This window comes from Corythoichthys intestinalis, chromosome 10 (assembly GCF_030265065.1).
Source record: "Corythoichthys intestinalis isolate RoL2023-P3 chromosome 10, ASM3026506v1, whole genome shotgun sequence".
Classification (NCBI taxonomy): domain Eukaryota; kingdom Metazoa; phylum Chordata; class Actinopteri; order Syngnathiformes; family Syngnathidae; genus Corythoichthys; species Corythoichthys intestinalis.
In genome coordinates, this window is record NC_080404.1 from 12,818,764 (window position 1) to 12,838,616 (window position 19,853).

Genomic DNA, 19,853 nt, shown 5'->3' on the forward strand with positions numbered 1-19,853 from the left:
TAAGTATAGTATATTATTTGTCATTTAATTTAGTTCTTTATTTGCTCTAATTAATCTAAATGCTTGATCTCTATAGTAATTGCTATGCACATCTTGTATAACATTATACTACAGTATATGTGATGTCCGCTTTCCTTTGTTGCACTCTGACTTGTTTGACGTCACGCTATTTTCTGTTAGTTTCGAGCATTGCTTTCGCGTTGAGAACCGGGGGTGAACACCAGTTAACATTTCAAGAAGGCAGAGAAACGGTAAACGGCGTGGGCTCGGCGATGCCCCCATCCTGTTAGCTCACTATTAGCTTGCTAGCTTATTGAGCTGCATTCGTTTTCACTGCTGGACCGGTACAACTAATAGCTGGCGTTTTTCATGTTGAATTGCCCAAGATTTGGACCTTATTTCCTTCGGTATTATTGTGCAGCCATTAAGGTATGTTTTTGTAAGCAAATATGTCTCTATTGATTTACTCCATAGCATCTTTGCATAATTGTATTTTAGTTTCTAATAGTGTGTTCATAGTTTGACGGTGACAAATTAATAAATGTGAGTCGTAAGAAGGAAGAGGAAAGTAATATCGTTTATATTTTTTACTTTATTAATATGACGTATACCGTAAAATATGTTTTTGGAAAGTTTTTTTTAGATTTTGGGGGTATATAGAGGTACCTAAAGGGTTATTTCTGATTTATGCGGAAATCTGGGCTACGTTGAAAGCGTAGGAACTCGCTCATAACACGGCGAAAGTTAATCATGGCATGACAGTCACTTTAGCGCAGCTTCATCTAGTGGATGCATAACGCAACCCCAACCACAACTGCTACCATGACTGCGGCCTATAATGTGGTGCACCTTATACAGTGGTACCTCTACATACAAAGTTAATTCGTTCCAGGACCTTGTTTGTAGGTCGAAATGGTCGTATGTCAAGCAGGATTTTCCCATTAGAATACATTATAATTCCATTAATTCGTTCCACAGCCCGAAAACCTACACCAAATCCTTAATAAATACTGCTCTTACTATTGCAAATAGCAATTACAAAGAGCAAAACAAATGCATTATGAATAAAAATCAGAATAATAATATAATAATAGTAATAATGATTATAATAAAACCTGTAATAATGTAACAAATCGGGTTCTAATGCGGCAGTCGTATTTTGTGTGGTGTACCTGAACCCACCGCGGGGCTGACGGGAGAGTGAGAGAATGCAGTTGAGATATTAATTTCACTTTTAACGTCCTATTGTTTCGGGCTGTTTGTCGCTTTTTTTTGCACAAGTTCTGAAATAAATGATTAAAAGCCTGACGAAGCCGGCGATCTCTTTGGTGATGGTTGTCACCTTTACTATTAATGACTGGCAAACGGAGGTCGGAGGAGCATTGTCAAGCAATTCACAGACGCACACCCCACGCTCATATTTTTCCATTGGTAAGCCTCACCTTTTTCACCACCTGCTTTAACATTCTTGGAACCCACTTTGATTTTACTCACCCGCATGTGTGCGTCTTGCGGGACAACAATGAAATTGCGACGTAGAAACAAATGACGATTCAAATTTTACGTCGGATGTTGAAAAGATTGTGTGTCGAAGCGATCGTATGTCGAGGAACCACTGTATATGAAAACAACTTTTAAAAAGGCCATTGGCCTTATATTCCGATGCGCTTTATAGTGCGGAAAATATGGTTATTGAAGTTTCTAAAGAAACTCAAAGTCTGTTAACACTGTGGATGAATCAAATCTGGTACGCCTTTTTATTATACTTGGTTGTTATTAAATACAAATTCTACAGGAAACCAAGTTCAATTGAATGCATATTACTTCAATGGTATGCAGCAGGAAAGTGGAGTTCAGGCCAATAGTTGCTGCTGAGTACTTACGCAGGCACACAGGACAACACTCGCCATCAATAAATGTAGGGCTGGCACAGGCCACTGCGGGGCAGGTAATTTGGTGACACACTACTTTGGATTCCTGTCATCAAGAAAATATGAAATTATTGCAAAATAAGGACAATTTAAATCAGCAATAATTACTGGCATTCTTATGATATGTCATGTAAAATGTTCCCACACAGCTGTATAAAACATTTATTTAGGAAGTTTTTCTAATGTCACCTTAACACTTAGGTTTTTATATTATTGAACTGTGAAATGTAGTATTTCGGTGACATAAAAACCCTACCCTTTTCATTATGCATATCATTTTTGTGGGGCAGTGTTGATTCAATATTTTGGGGATATTGTTGATGTACTGTATATACTATAAACTTGTATTGTGCCTTTCAACCTTTTTAAGGCCCTCAAAGCGCTTCAGCATTCTGTGTATCCTCTTCTACCTACTGGTGATGCAGTACCAGGAGTAATGTGGGGTTTTAGTATCTTGCTCAAGGATACTTAGACGAGGTCATCAGGGCGGAGAATCGAACCCACAACCACTGATTGATTTGACACATTTCTTTGCAAATTTTATTTATGTTTGTATACTATTACTTCAAAAAAACTCTGGAGGCAAGTTTTTAATTGCTTTTACTAGAAATAATGCTGAGCTTGAGAATTGCTGCACTTTTTGTTTTTGTTTGAAGTCAAAACAAAGTTAAATTATTTCAGTTTTATTGAAATTTTACTTTATTTATTGTGAAAAAAAAAATCAGGGAGCTATTATCTAAGTTTTTATTTAACTTTACAAGAGATGCTGCTGAGCCTGTATTTTTGTTGTATTGTATTTTCTGTGGGAACATTTCCGAGAGCGATTTATTTAACCTTTTATTCCACTGTAAAAGAGATGTTTCTGAGTCTAGGAAATTCAGGCACTTCTGGAGCTATTATTTTCTATTTGTGTGATTCAACAAACATGCTTAGGCATTCCAGTGAAGTTCAGTGTTTGCATGATCCATTTTTTTTTCTCTTTTACTGCAAATGAATTTCGGTTCCATAAATCAGTTATCGGCCCCTCTAACTTCTAATAATCATATCTCTATCAGTCCTGAAAAACCCATATCAGTCAATCTCTAATGCTGTGTAAGTAATTGGACCTCACAGAACTGCAGTTGTTCTCATTTTCTTAGAAAAATAATCCTTCATCAACATAACACAGTGCTTAAGGTTTTCAAATAACTTTGTACTGGCTTCTGGATGCATTAGAATAGGCTCTACCTGGCAGGTACATTTGGTGCAGCTGTCTACAACCCAGTCTTCCTTGTCGTCGAACAGTCGGCCATCCTGCCAACACATGTTCTTCTCTTTGGTGTTCTTCATCTTTCCGAGGGCCTCCTTCATGACGGTGTTCTCCTCTGTCTGACATACAAGCACAGATGAGTTAGAATTTAGAGACGTCACAGTCATGCTAATTGAAGGCTTGCATTGTTTCATTACAGTAGGCATCTGCAATTGTATTAAGCGATCAATAATACTCCAACAGGATTAACCCTTATGATTAACCCTTGCATCAGAAAACCATCAAGCAAAAGGGTCATTATCAATATACGGTGCCTTTGAGAACTTCCAACTTGCCCAAAAAAAAGCTGAGATTTTCCATTCAACTTCACATTTATAGTATCAATTACCTGTTGTACTGTTAGGAATGCACATCGGTCAAGCTCCCACACTTTTTTAATAATAACTACAAGCAGACAAAGTACACGTAAACAGCAAATTATGTCAACTCTGTCATGGACAAATTCAAAGCAGAATAAATATATTCTAATTGCATAGTGATTATAAAATGTATATTTTCAGGAAGGTTTTTTGTCCTTATCTACAGCCTATGTTTTGTTTAATTGGAAAAGTATTTGGATAATAATTAAATTAGGGGAAATTATTTGATTTTCCTGAAAATCAGCAAAAATTCTACATTCTTTTCTTAATAAAATCTGTCAACAAAGATATGTGGTCAAATTTTCAGCTGATACTATAAGGCCCTTACTTGTTCATGCAGAAATCGCACAAAAAGTTTGCTAACTTGTGAAAAAAATGCATTATTTTCCTAGAATATAAAAAATAACAGAGTGGACAGTAAACTGACAGGGTTGACCTAGCATGACAGAGTGGACAAATTGTGAAAGATCGTTGAATGAATCAAATAATTTAAATGTAAATATATATACCAGAGGTCCTATCCCCTTCAGATGGAACTACCAGAACCTACCAAAACACCAAAATGAGCCATAATTGTGGCATTCTACAACTTAACTCCATGGATGAATCTGCTGAATCAGCCAAACATTGAACTGTACAATGAGATGGTAAATTGCTGAATAATGATTGACCTGAAGAGAAACAAATGAACATAACTGAACACCAATGAGGCACATCTATAAACAAATTTTATTTCTGCAGAGGCATGGCTCAAGATGGTTCAATCTGTACAGAGCGCTTGTTCACACCCTGTGGTTCTGGTATTCGGCAAAGTACCTGCCAGTCATGGTACCAACAAATGTCATCCCAGGTACTTGGCCAATAGAACTTGTTTATGCCATGGCGGTGCATGCACTGAACTTTCACACTGTGCCCTTACACCTCTCTGATGACATCTGAATATGCTTCATTGTCATTATTAACGACACACCAGTTTCCAATGTGTTTTACCGCAATCATATTTGGTCTCCAAGTATTTTCTGATGTCTTTCCACATGATGGGGACTCGTTAGATGAATCAGCAGGAGTGACCTCTTAAATGCTTGGTGGATTCTCATGGTGTCCTTTATGGCAGCTATTGCAGGTACTTCACTTTTGGATACAATATCCTTTTCTGAGATGAAGAGCAACTCGACAGATGTGTCAAGGCTTTTCAGCTTGTCATACTAGGTCTGAGCATCAGGGATATCTGTATCTGCTGAGCTCTTGAGGACCCCACCCACAGCATCTGGTGCCCCTTTGCCATGACTTGCCGCAAAGTAATTCCATGTCATTTCGTTGAATCCATACTAGTAGGGCTTTGCTGAGAGGGAAGTTATATGTCCTTTGTCGATACCGCATAGCAGGCCCATAACTGATAAAATTATTGTGACGTGTAGGTGTCGTTCTCTCACTACCTTCAAAACTGGATCGAGGTGGGCCCAGACTGACAAGGGATCATGTCTTTCGAAGGGTCATTTGGAAGCCCTTTCTTTTTCCAGATATTCTCTTCTTCTTTCAGTGTCAGCACCACGACTTTCCTGATTATCTCCTTACTGTCTTAGCTCCTTTTGATCTCGTACCTTGAAAATTTCAACACAAAAAGTGTAACTTAACCAATTTAACGGGGAGTAAATCTGCCTTGCCCAATCAAACTAGGCTTTCTGTAATGCTGCTCTGATCCATTTTTACCATGTCTAGCATGACCCATTATAAAATGTACGTAATAACTCTTATCATATTAGCACGTTGACATTATCAGTATGTGGCTTAAACTTTTAAGAACCCTGTCCACCCTGTCATGGAAGCTTTGCTGACAGGGAGGACAATGACAGGGTGGAGATTTTTGTCTAATATTGGTATTTATTAACCACATGGTGGACCTTCAGTGCGCAAAATGGTTAAATTAGCAAGCAGACTGTGGACGTATTTACATACTGCTTTCAAATATATCAAATGTTTTTATAATAATTGATATTTTATAATGACAGAGTGGACAGGTTAAGCTTGACAACATCTGACTACACACCTAATAGGACATAAATTGCGAAACATAAGTGTAAATACATACTCAGCAACTAGCCTCTGTTTTAGTCACCGATAAAGGAAGACAAAATTGGTCTTGTGACATCACTGAAAAAATCAGCAGGTTTTCTAAAGAGGCAGTTTTCCCTAAATGACAGGGAGGACAATTTTTTCAGGGACATTGTATTTTTGGGGGAAAATGTTAAATATTTTCATGAAAGTAAGGATATGCATGGTCAAAATGACCAATTCTATCAAATAACTTGCTGTGGCAATAAGTTAATATGTAAAAACGTTTCATTTTTTATCATTTAACCATTTATTACACACACTGAAGTTAGCAGTGCAGTGTGTGGGACATGCCAAAATGGAGTATATCAAATGGAAAATGTACACATAAAATAAAGGAAACAGATTTTAAGAGACATATTGTTGTCCAGATATGTGTGAAAATCTTTGTTCTCCCATAATATGACATAAGATTTTAATTATTTGTATACATTTTCATGATAACTGGGTGTTTCTGATGAGGACACCAAAAGGCACTTTATATTGATAATGACCCAAAATGGAAATTTATATAGAAAGAACTCTACCAACTAACTCATCTAAAAGTTCAGAGGAAAGGTGAATAGATCACAAGCAATGATTGATGAAAATAGCGTAAATATTTGTAAATGCGGTTCAAATTACTATAAATAACAAACTGTTCAGATATTTTCATTGTAACCTCCAACCCAATTGGAGAGCAGGAAGTCTGTGGCTGGACTCCCGCACACTTGGCAAGTGTCAGTCGATAAACTGCTGCCAACATTTTGTGTCTGTATGCTGAAGAGGGAGTCAGTAGCGTGCGGTGCTAGAATCTAAGACACCACTCGATCTGGAAGAGCCTCAGGGACCCTTCTCATCGCAGTCATTTTTTTCCAAGCTTTATGCCCAGACTCTTATTGCTAGGAGGCTCTCAAAGGAAACACATGGGCTGTTTAAACACAGGCAGACATTAGACTGGACCCCGACACAGCCAGGGGAACACTTCCTATATCCACATGTAGCTTGTCATAAAATCTGTTTGACACACACAATGCCACAGATCACAAGAATTGTGTAGGTTTGAGCTATGTCAAATAGATTTTTTTTTTTTTTTTTAAAAGCTGTGGTCACTCTCTGTTTGCTTTAAAACCAATACAGGTCAGCTCATAACCTTTGACCTCCTACAATAACAGGACATTGTCTTCTTCCTACATTTACACAGTGGATTCTTTCCTGCAAAATTACAAATACTCGTCTATATATCATTCAGGAAAGAATGTGGCAACAACTCTTGATCCTTTGATACTTACCACTTTTTGCAAGCCGTCAATGAGGTTACTGACTACCACTCGGAGGCCATTGAGCTCCTGGAACATGGTGCTGAGTTCCTCGCAGGAGCGGTCGCACATGTCTGAGCCTGCATCAACTCTTTTCTGGCCTATGATGTTGGTGGTGATGGAAGGACTCACGTCCACAATCTCCGTGCTCTCGCTCACAATATTGGCATCATCTGGAAGAGAATAGACATCAGAGGGATGGAAAACAGAAGTACACAAGGATTTCCCAATTCTGCTAAAGTCAAGTACAAAAGGATTGCGACAATGTGAGTATTATAGTGTTTATTGTGTTCTGAAAAACAGATGCTCCATCAGCTCTGAGAGACTGTTAGTCTTTCCACAGCATGATGACAGCAAGGTTAGTTGATGGGGAGTGGGGGAAAAGGTGAGGTAGATGGACAAGGGCAGCAGTAGCGAACTCTGAAAAGTGGGTGTTCTTTTATGTGATGAGAAAACCATGTTTGTCATAAATCTCAGCCAAGTAAATGGTGACATCATATCGGTTTAACACAGTGCAACCAAGACAGTTGACAAAGAAAGGGCACTTAGTAATCACTGTTATATACTGCATTGTGTCTGCAGGGTTTCTACAGGTTTCAACAAATCTCATTTAATGCTTTTTAATGCCCCTTTAAAATAATTTGATACCCACGCCCAAATGCAGATAGTTTCACACATACAGTTTTAGTAATGTAATGATTTTTTAACCAATAACCAATATTCCGATATCGTCCATCACCAAAAATCTGATACTGATATCAAATCGATACCGATGAATGCGGTCGTTGACTTAACATATTATGGCTAATTGTACTGTAAGTCCACACTAAATACTTTAATAATGATAAATGTGAGAACTTTTAAGTTTTTCAATAGGCATTCTGTTAAAAATAATAACATTTTCATCTGAAGCTATAGGAAAAGTGCCTATACTGCACCATTATTTTTATGGATAAATTAAAATAGAGCAAACATCATTTTTTTGGATCAAGTTCAAGTGCAAAGTGCCAATAAGGCACTGCCATACCACTTATGGCTCGCACAGTGCTTCTGGCTCAAAATAACAATAAAGGCACACAACTTCAGTACAGTTAATGGGGTTTGAATGAGGTTATAATTCTTTTTTTTTTTTTCAATCATTTATTGTTCACTTAATTTTTGCACCATGAATGCAAATGGTCTGCTCACATAACAAATCCCAAGCATTTTTGTCTGAAGACATCTAATAGTCAATAAGCATTACAGCTGTGCTAAACTGTGACCAACCCTTGTACCAATGCTTATCAATTTATTTCTCTTACCCTCCCCCTCAGGAAGATGTAAATCTTTTGCACCCCCCCAACCCTCTACCGCTAATGTAAAAAGTATCATTTGTTTATAAAATCATTATTATTATAAGTACACCTCTGCATGACATTGTGTCCTTTTTCAAATTGAAGGGAAAAAAGTAATATAGATCAACTTACAATAAACTTTATGAGCATTGCTTTGTTTGTAACAGAGAAGACTTTAAGCGCATCAATTTGCCTGAATTAAAAGAAAAAAATGTCACATCCAAACTAAAAATACACTCAATGTACATTGTTTTGACCATTTGATAGTGAAACCTAAAATTTGCTATGCTGTGTGGTTATTAAGCCAAAAGTCAAACCCTGCATGTGTTTCGTCAAATTTCCTCGTCTTAGCTCTTCGTATCTCCAGTGCTCTTTGCTAAAGTATGTGCTCTTGTTTGGTTGAAAAATACTGCGCACACTCTGAAAATGAGAGCACCATTGCCACCCACTGAGTGAATGTGCAATTACACTTTATTTTAGTACGACAAAAAAAATAAAAAAAAGTATGTTTCCCAAGGTCACATGGTCACATTGCTCTACGCCCCACTATTTAAGAAATACAGTGATCCCTCGTTTTTCGGGGTTAATGGGGACCAGAACCCAACATGATAAGTGGAAAACCGCAAAGATTTTTTTTTTAAATTTAAAAAAATGTTTTTTTTTGTTTTTAATGTATTTATTCAGATTTAACATTGGAAAGAGATACATATAAGACATGTTTTTTCACTTTTTCCCCCAAAGTATAATAAAAAAAAAAAACTAATAAATATGTGTATATTATATGTATATACATATACAGTATATATATATATATATATATATATATATATATATATATATATATATATATATATATATATATATATATATATATATATATATATATGTATTAATAAATGCTTTTGAAGCACTTCAAATGTACTAATTATGATAGGTTTTTAACATGTTACTGTCCCAACGAGATATTTTTAAACAAGAATAAAGTAGAAGAATGCTTGTCTTTATTAAATGCTTCATCGAGTGCGTCCACTCAAATTCGCTCAAGCTGCTCACACACAATGAGTTGCCACAGCAACTGTTTAACAAGCTAAACGATGATTGGTGCATGCGGCGCTTTGAAGTTTCGGCGTCCAAGCATCTCTGGCAAAATCGAACTTTAACGTTTGTCAATCATCATTAACTTTAATAAGCAACTCCAATGCACTGCCTGACCAAGAAGAGCAGCAACAGGGAGAGTGAGACTACGTGATCGGATCGGGGCAGCTCATCTAAGTTTATTTATTTATTTTTTTGATTGAAAAAAATCTGCGATGGACCGAGAGTACGATGTCTGAAGCGCGACGTGACAAGGGATCACTGTACTGCATCAAACAAAGGCAGAAGGCTTCTGCATTTATGCTGAAGGCAACATGCATATAGACCCAAAACTAACAATGAAAAATCAATGTCGGCATTATCCAATATCATTTTAAAATGCGTTTATCGGGTGATATTATCAGGTAGCAGATAGTATCGGCTCTGTTATCCCGTAATGATCTTATGTTCACTCATTACGGTTCGGCTCTCTTATCCCGTAATGATCTAATCTTATGTTCACTTATTAAGGCTACCCGATAATATCAGACAAATTTAATAAATAATGTAAAAAAAAAAGTTGTTTTTAACCTCAAATTTCACCGTCAAATTTACATTACAATTTTAAATGCCTCAAATATTTCGTTTAATGCTTTTTAGGGCCTGAATTTTGACAAATTCCATTTAATGACTTTTAATGCTTTTAATGGCCCGCATAAACCCTGGTCTGTATTTCTTGGGGCGAGTATGGTGAGATAAATTGTGATAGTACGTAACTGCAATACTTCATGGAACCTCCGTAGCAAAAAGACCATAGATGCCATACATATTTATGACATCTTTACAGTGCAATGAACCACATGACATTTTAAGCTTTTAACTTTCCTCTTTAACTTCCATCCAGTTTAAGATTGTTTTTCTTCCTAAAGCCGCAAAACTGGAGTTATGACATGATGACTTAAATGCAGGACTGAAAAAACAAAGCTGCAAATGTTTTTGATCAAGAATATAAATTAACTGACCGAAGTCTAAATCAAGAAGTCACCCAAAAATAGTCCTACAACAAATCAGCCCAAGCTAAAAGTTGTTTTTTCTTTTCTGGTTCGTCTGCTGGATTCATTCAAATCTTTTGAGGGTTTCAGGCTGTGTGTCCATGGCTATATGAAAGGATTCACACACCATTCCCTCCCTAGACACACACACTCACTATATTTTTTCCTCCAGCCGCCAGTGATGAGTTTGTTACATTTTTTTCCTCTGTCAGTGTAAGACTGACATTTTTGTAAGGCAAGCTCTAAAAATTGAATTCTGCTTGTGGCAACTGTCATGTGAAGCAGGCCTCATATGGATTCACTCCCACCGTATCCACATCAGGTGACCAGCAACATGATTAGATACATATTTAGTCTTTTTGAGCAGCTGAAGATCAGCAGCTTCTATTTCTCAAGAGAGATTTGATTGAGTTGAGTTACGCAAACCTAATCAGCCAACGTTGTGACTTCATTGGTTGTGCGTGCATTGGTGCAGCTGCAAGTCGAGGCAGACGCCACACTGTGGTATTCCCTTTCGTATTTTCTTTCCCAGGGCTTTATTCGGTAACTGTGCTGGGGAAATAATAGTGTGGGCATGCATTTTTGCAGGCCACACCACCTTCATGAACTTCAGCCATTAACTCTTTTTTTTCTTGGAAGTAATGCTGGGAAATCTTGCCACACATCTCATCTGCAATTCCTCTGACCCACTTTAAAATGGAAGTTTAATGGCGAGTCAGCTGAGCGCATGCAATGAAAACTTTGGTGCGGGAAGTTAGTGCGGTTCTGTTCTAACACTGCACAGGCGCACGTGAGAGACTGACTCACATGTGCAAATAGCTTCTCAAGGTCACAGATAGAAACCACTATTGAATTCACGCCCACTATAAATACAGTACAGTTTTTAATGGGGGTTAAAAATAAAGAAACGAAAAGAGAAATATTTACCTTGTTTAGAAACTTCGCAGTCTCGACTCAGCAGGACATCCTCGATTGTGGTGTCAAAGATGAAACGAACATTCTGCAGAAGACCCTGTTTTGTGACACAGACATAAAATGATTATCCATCCATCCATCCATCCATCCATCCATCCATCCATCCATCCATCCATCCATCCATCCATCCATCCATCCATCCATCCATCCATCCATCCATCCATCCATCCATCCATAGCTTTTAAAGACAACATTCAAAACTTAAAATAGTGAAAAGATTTGAAATGTTTGTTTATATCATTTTCTCTTGCTCATTTTTCTTTCATTTTAGCCTTCCCCCGGGTGGTTGAAAATGTCATTGCATTGCATTCCAATATATGAATTTAAAATTAAGACTTTGCCGGTAAAATTTTGTCTACAAAAGTTGTAAAGGAATAAAACAAACAACAAAAATGAATGAAATGAACAAAACATATATTTTTAATGGGCTAAAATTATTTTTCAAACGAATTATGTGACTAGGACCTTAGAGACGGTCATTTTCTTTGCTTAACCAATTTAAAAAAAAAACAAACAAAAAAAACATCTGAGAGAACCAGGGATTGAAGATGTGCACCATGAAGTACCGGAGAGCACATCCAAAATGGTGAGCGGAGTTTTAGTTTGCTCCATTAAAGACGTTAACCCTCAAAAATGAAGGGAAAGGGGGTAAAAATGCTATTTTTTAATGTATTATTAGCGCTATATGTGTTCCTGGCAGGAATATTCAGTCAAAAAACGATGCAGCCTCTACTTCTCCACTAGGTAAGAGAGAAGAACGCGCATGCTCACACACGCACACACGCCCACAGCTGGGATGTTTGTAGTAACGAGCATGGGCTAAACTACTATCTGAGCATATATCTTGTAAGTTAATTTTATTGCTGACACTGCGTTTTGGGGTCATCAACATTTTGCCCCCCCCTGCCACAAAAGTCAAACTCCACCTATGATTAAAAAATGTTTCATCTGTCCATTTCAGCTAATTTGGTTTTGCAGAACGGTGGCTCCGTATGTCAATTAAAGAATATGTTGATTTTTTTCTTCTTAAAATGTCTTTATTTTTAGAAGTTTAGAAAATTGACATAGTATGAAGTAAAAACAGGCTTTACACAATTTCAACCCCGCTCTTTAATAAAAGTTACTGCACGAAAGGGTGACAGCACTTTCAAACTCATATTACACAGAAGCACGCAGGGAAAAGAGATCAAAAACTGTAACGTTCATGGCCTATAACAAATTGCTCAAGGGCACTTCGACAGCAAGAGTTTAACCTTCCAATTTCAGAGCCAGGTCTTCTTTGTTTGAGCTTATGACACCCTTCAAATTCTGGGGTGGGTGCCAGTAAGAATAGACCCAGCATTGTTGAAATTCTGTCTCGCTTCAATTCATTCTAAAATGTATTAAAGCCAAGAGCATAGGTTTGCAAAGGGACAGTAGGGACATAACACGAGCAACTTTTCAGGATGCTCAAATTGTCCCCACCAACTTTTAAGCAACCTTATTTGCATTATATAATGAGTTCAGTTATCTAGGTAACTTAGATTGTTTAGTTTCGATATATTGTAAGGATAGAATTGACTTAAATTGACCCTTTTTCACTTGTTGAATGTGCCAGTCCATTTTTCTCCCTCAAACGCACATTTGATTGGCTGATGACTTGACCCCCACCCCACCCCACCCCACACTTATTCGCCGCCCCCTTCGAAGACATATTAGAAGGGATATTAGAATTTTTTTCCCGCCCTCAGCAGCCACTGTAATTATTGTAAAAATGTCAATGTTGTGGAGATGGGGAACGCACCACAAATCTTGCTATTGAAAGTGTGACCTGCATCAGAGTTAGCATAACATTAATCTGTGCGAATTCTTCAAACATGAGGAAGAAGCTGCTTTGAGAGAAATATCCTTTTTAACGTTTTCTACTGTTAACTTTAACTAAACTGTAAAAAATTTAGTGAACCAAGGATTATCCCCTTCTCCCCAGTTTTCATTTTAATTTTATTTATGTGGTCTTAAAGCAGCCCAAAGGAGCTTTCATTTTTTGTTGACTTTGGCTGTGCTTGTGGACAAAAACAGAAGTGCTTTCCCTGAAGGAAGGCTCCATTTCTATTTATTTTTGTTATTCCCTGACCAAGAAGTTTTTTTGTCATATCTAATTTATTTAGACAGACAATTTCAAGTGGTATTAAGACATTTTTTTTTGCATTCCTGGATAGTCGAGATGATTAACAAGTTTTGTGTACGTAATATAATTTGTGTTCAAATATTGCAATTTAAATTTGCTAATAAAATCTAGACATTTACTCTTGAAGTTTTCAAAATGAGGTTCATATTGGTGAGAAATGTAGCCCAGACCCCCGTTCACCCAATCTGTTTTGATTTTATTAATGTCCCGTCCCCAGCAAATAGTGTACATGCAGGTTATATCGTCCCTACCAATAAAATATTTTTTTAATGGGTCAAAATTATTTTTCGAACAGATCTCCAGATCTCGTGACTAGCACCTTACAGTCATTTGCGTTGCATAGAATTATATATATATATATATATATATATATATATATATATATATATATATATATTAGGAGAGGGCAATTTTATTTTTAAAATGATTTTTTTCTTAGATTAAAAAAAATATTGTTTTTGATTGAAGCAACTATTTTTGGGATTGAACGTATTAGACACAAATGTCCTACCCATAATATGGCCCAAACACAAAAAGGATTGCTTCAAAGAAAACTTTTTCGAGGAAAAACTAAGTGTTCAAATGCAAAATTTTCAATCTCAAATATTTTTTTGCATTCAAAAACTTTTTCTATGATTGAAATTTTTCTTTTGTTGATAGAAGCGATTTTTCTTTTTGAAAATATATTTTTTTGAAGCGACTAATTTTTTGATTGAATAATAAAGACAAAAATGTATTAGCCAAAATGTGGCCCAAACACAAATTAACATTACATCAGTCTAAAAAGTTGCTTCAATCAAAAAAAAAACTTGACTTCAATGAAAAAAAAAAAAAAAAAAAAATAGCTTTCACATGCATTTTTTTAGTTTTATGAGTTTCTAATTTATTTTTGCATTTCAACACATTTTTTTTTTAATTGAAATGAGTTTTATTTGTTGAAAATATATTTTGACGGAAGCAACTTTTTTTTTTGATTGAATACTAAAGACACAAATCTATCTCCATTAGGCTCCGCCCAGGGGATACAATTTTTGACTGGGGTAACTACATTGGCATGACACCGGCGGGCGTACCATTTTCGATGGATGACCATCTTGGCGAAAAGTATTGCCTTAGCAGCCTGATTTAGAATTCCCCTCAAGAATGATGCAGGAAAACAACAACAACAACAAAAAACACTCATTGTCAACTTATTATTATAAATATTCATGTACGTTAATTTTATTGCTGACACTACGTTTCGGGGTCATCAACATGTTGTGCCCCCCATGCCCCAAAAGTCAAACTCTGCCTATATGCCTACACGCCTGATTAAACCAACGGAGTATTCATTCTTGCACTCTTCACTCACGTTCACTCATTGGTACACGGAAAGTGCCAATTTAGAGTCTAAATGGGGAACAATGACTTGCTCTGGAATGTACAAACTCTAACTATTGGTTAAAATGAAACTTAACCCATAATTCCAAAACAAAAGTCTTATGCAGAACCAGTGCTCACCCTGAAGTGGTTCTCCCGGATGGCTCCTTTGGCAACATACATGCGGCTACCCTCTGCCTGCAGGTGCTCGTAGAAAGGCTCGTCCAGGATGACGCTGTCCACCAGGTTGCAGCCTACGTACAGGTTGGCGTTCTCCCCGTGGACCTGAAGCGTGATGTTCTTCCATTGGGAGTCGGACAGGTCCACGTCTTCGAACGAAACGATGTTCTGGGCACCTTCCAACCAGTAGACCAGATCCAGGGAGTTGGCACGTCCGTTGGAGACGATCTCAAACTGGCGCTGTCCGTCGGGACCCTCGAAGCCCAGCAAGGTCCCCCGAGAGCTGCGATCCTGGCGGATACTGGCCACGAACACGAAGCCCTCGTTGTTTTGGATCTGGCCAATTATTTGCCCCAGGATGACGGGGCTCACAGGGGGCAAGTGGTCGAAGCGAATGAAGCGGTACGCGGGGGCATCCGAGTTCTGGCCTCGGAACTGTTTGGCCCCCAGTGTCTTGCGGCTTATGCGGCTAACTTCGAACAAGTCGAAAGACGTGTCGTCCTCCTGCTCGCCGTCTACGTATTCAACACAAATTTTCGTTTAACATGTCTTACTTTTAACGAGCTATTTAATGGAAATAAAATGATTACCTTGCGCGAACGTGTGAAGGAAGAGGAAGGATAATGGTAGTAAGTATCGGAGTATCATTATGCCTTTCAACACAACAGACATTGCCTTATTAGTTTACAACCTTGACAAGTTTCAACAATATTAATTAAACAAAGTTATTCCTTGAATAAAGCAATTTAATTCTCTTTTAAAAAATAAATTTTCGTCTCCACGTGATAAAAAAAAACTTACCTTAAAATGTTGAATTAATCCAGCCTTATTGTAAAAAAAAAAAGAAGAAAAGAAATATAAATAATAAATTTAAAAAAAAAAAAAAAAAAAAACGTTTGGGAGATATGATCAGGCGGCACCTCCAGTACAGGAGCGCAGGAGAGTCCCTCTCCGAGTGACTACATCCACTGACTGAAGGACCCAGCCACTCCTCCAGCTTCTTATAGTGGGCCCGCAGGGTGGGAGGGAGCTGTCAATCAGATTTAGCCACTGTGACCCGTTTGTGATGGGCTACTCGTAGAGTTACATAATTACCTTCCAATGGCGTCATTTGTTTGCCCCCCACCCCAACATACACACACAAAAACTCACCAGCACGTGACACTTCCCCCATGCCCACCCTCCTCTTGGCATTCATTAGCCCATTCACTTAAATTCATTATAAGATGGAAAAAGTGTTTGAGTAATTTACAACAGTACTTTACAATGAGTGTCCATGCTGTGTAAAAAACGGCATAATTTCATCGACAACTGATTTGTTCATATTAGGGGGAAAAAATCACTTTCTGAGAAATAATGACAAATAATTTCAATGAAACAACTCAGTAACATACATCCACTCTTACGTTTTTAAAGCAGTTCATCACTTTTCCCATTGGACTTTGACAAATGAATCAAAACTGTATATTGATCGATTAAGCAAAATTTAATGGAACTCAATCAACACGCAAAACATTAATCAACACTTTCCAATGATTAAAAAAGTTTCAGCGACAAAATTGTTGCATACCTCAAAATGGATTTGTATTTTTTGTTGCTTTAGGTGAAATGTAACTGTTTAATGTGTACATATGATTGCATTACATCAATCGGCTGCATTTGAGCCGAAATAACACGTTTTAAAATAGATTTTTTTCATACTGGCCGGTTGGATTAAAAAAGAAGGCAGATACCGAATCTGGCACCTATAATCGGCCCGGCCCATAATCGCTCTATTTCTGGTAGAGTAGCTAAAAATTTTACTCAAGTCAGACTAGCGTTACTTATAAAGAATATTACTCAAGTAAAAGAAAAGCAGACATCCAAAAATTTACTCAAGTACGAGTAAAAAAGTATTAGTTGAAAAGAATACTCAAGTAACGAGTAACATTGTGAGTAACTGCTTACAATGTCTGTTTTATTTTTATTTATTTTTAAATAATGGTATCTATATATATATATTAGGGGTGTCCAACGATTAAAATTTTTAATCGAGTTAATTACAGCTTCAAAATTAATTAATCGTAATTAATTGTAATTCAAACCATCTATAAAGTATGCCATATTTTTCTGTAAATTATTGTTGGATTGGAAAGATGAGACACAAGATGGATATATACATTCAACATACGGCACATAAGTACTGTATTTGTTTATTAAAACAATATATCAACAAGATGGCATTACCATTATTAACATTCTGTTAAAGTGATCCATGGACAGAAAGACTTGTAGTTCTTAAAAGATAAATGTTAGTACAAGTTATAGAAATTTTGTATTTAATCCCCTCTTAATGTTTTCATTTTCAAAAAATTTGTAAAATTTTCAATCAAAAAATAAACTAGTAGCCCGCCATTGTTGATGCCAATAATTACTTACACAATGCTCAATTGCTCATGAGTGCTGAAGCCTATAAAATCAGTCGCACCCAAGTTCCAGCAGAGGGCGACAAAACTCCGAAAAACACAACAAGTACACATTTCACTGTGCTGTCATTTTAATATTTGAGCGGGGCATGTGGGTTAATTGCGTCAAATATTTTAACGTGATTAATTTAAAAAAATTAATTACCGCCCGTTAACGCAATAATTTTGACAGCCCTAATATATATATATGTATATATGGCGGAAAACACTCAGGTGACTTGAAGTACCGCTCTCAGACCCCCAATTTGGCCAACTTTCAAAATTGTCCTATATGCATGTGTGATACATCATTGGAAAGCTTAAAATCTCAATTTTTCGGGGGAAGAAAAATTTTGAACAGGAGGGCATTTAAAAAGTAAAAAAAAAAATAAACACCAAAACCCTAACTGGAGGTTTCGATCCAAAAACTCCGTGTAGCATGTATCACCGAGTGTCATCACACAGCTGTGAATGGCCACAGCCGGATTTTTGGGGAATTTAAGGGTGAAACATGGTAATATAGTTTTTTCCCCATTTTTCTTTGTTTGGGTCGATTATTTATCATCTAAAATATTGGGGAAAATGCAACAGTAACGAAAAAAATACCATTACGCAATAGTTATGAGGTAGATATCCGTGACTTTCTTACAGACGCCAATTTTTTCATTGTGACGTAATTTGATTAAAAGTTTAAAATATGCGAGTGAATAATTTTTGAAAGTATTTTTTTTAAACTAAATATTAGACATCAATTAATGATTATAAACTAAAAATGACAGGCATTTCAAATAATAAATACGATTACTTACCTTCTTTTTATGGCTGGGTTGAAACAAAAGTGGTTGGACGATGTCTGTAAACGGCGGTTTCCAGGGTAAAACAGACAAAGTAAAATTAGTTTGGGGGCTTATTGCGCCATGAATCTGCTATGGCAGAATATAGGCACATTGTTCTATGAAACACAACAGTTCTTTTGGCTTAAAATACAGCAATTTATTTTAAAGAGGGGAGCAAGAGCAGAAACTGCTTTTCAGCCTTGTCTGTGTTTTCCGCCATATATATATATTTCTCAGCACAACTTCATTTATAGACAAGTTTCCGAGGTACTTCCGCATTTCTCCTCGTGACTACTGTTTTACACTTTCTCCATCCAAAACAACAGTGGAGCTGGAGTGGCATCGAACATCAATATCGCTCAAAAAAGGCAATTTGAAAATACTGCATCCATCTGTCATCATCACGACATGGGAGGACAACATGTTCATGAAGGCAGATGTGGAATCAAGCCAGTGCTACTACCATGGACTGGGTGTTTTGTAGCCATGTTGCCGCTGGTGTTATGGAAGGTGTGTTCTTCAAATATTCATCCAGAACACAAAATTGGTTCTTCACAAAAAATAACATGGCTTATTTGATAAAACAGTGCACTTGAACATATTTCAACTGAAAAGCTTTTCAAAAGCTTTAAATCCCCCAAATTGCTGCGATGTCTGCCTTGTGAGACTGGACTAAAGAGGAAAAAATGTGATACAAAAGATATTTTGGATGTTTCCCCTTTGCTTAAAAGTAGCATCTTGTGTCTGGAGATTGTCAAGGGTTTGCCAAGGCTTCCCTCTGTGGTGTCAGAGAAAGAAAAGCTGATATTGCTTCTCATTCTTTGAGCCCTGCAGAGAAACCACAAGGGCTGGACATGGATATGCGTGACGGGTTACCTCAAAAAGGGTGAACGTCACTGCCAATGTACATTCCATTTAGGGAACAAAATAAAGTACGGACAGTTTCTTACTTGTCTTTGAACTAGTTGGATTGATTACAGTGACACAAATTCAAACCAGTAGTGAGTAAATAAATGACGAAAAACATTCCACATCAAGGAGTGAGAAATTTTAAAAAGGGATGTGAACAATAAAAAGTTGTATCACTAAAATTCTGAACTCATAGATGTTTTACAATAAAATTTAACAATGTGATTATCCTGTAATATTTTGTATACATGACATTTTCTGTTAAATGGCGACAACTGTACCAGGAGTATTACATACGGTACATTTGTTTTGGTTGTTTCAGAAGACACAGAAGTCATTATAATACACAATCTTATAATCTTTCGTTTCTTGAGCATTGACCACATGTTGCTGGCCAATTCTGAACCATTTCTAGGTGCTTGTTTACTTATTTTTGGTCTCAATAATGATGACAAAAACAAAAATATTTAGTCAATAAACAATTTTTTCATGACAAGACGTGAACGAGCTAAAA

General features: G+C 36.9%; 1 protein-coding gene across 3 annotated transcripts in view; it reads right to left on the reverse strand.

The window, feature by feature from the left end:
* Positions 1–16,101, reverse strand: part of thbs2a (thrombospondin 2a) — a 38,202-nt gene extending 22,101 nt beyond the window's left edge. For 2 of the 3 annotated variants that reach the window (XM_057848492.1, XM_057848491.1), the window contains exons 1-7: positions 15,952–16,100; positions 15,741–15,803; positions 15,112–15,665; positions 11,397–11,481; positions 6,983–7,182; positions 3,159–3,299; positions 1,884–1,977 (exon numbers count right to left, since the gene is read on the reverse strand). In XM_057848492.1, coding sequence (XP_057704475.1) covers positions 1,884–1,977; positions 3,159–3,299; positions 6,983–7,182; positions 11,397–11,481; positions 15,112–15,665; positions 15,741–15,798 — 1,132 coding nt within the window. In that variant the 5' untranslated portion in view covers positions 15,799–15,803; positions 15,952–16,100. Of the gene's footprint in view, positions 1–1,883; positions 1,978–3,158; positions 3,300–6,982; positions 7,183–11,396; positions 11,482–15,111; positions 15,666–15,740; positions 15,804–15,951 lie in introns of all 3 variants that reach the window. The other variant, XM_057848493.1, reaches the window with a different exon arrangement.
* Positions 16,102–19,853: the final 3,752 nt, after the last annotated feature.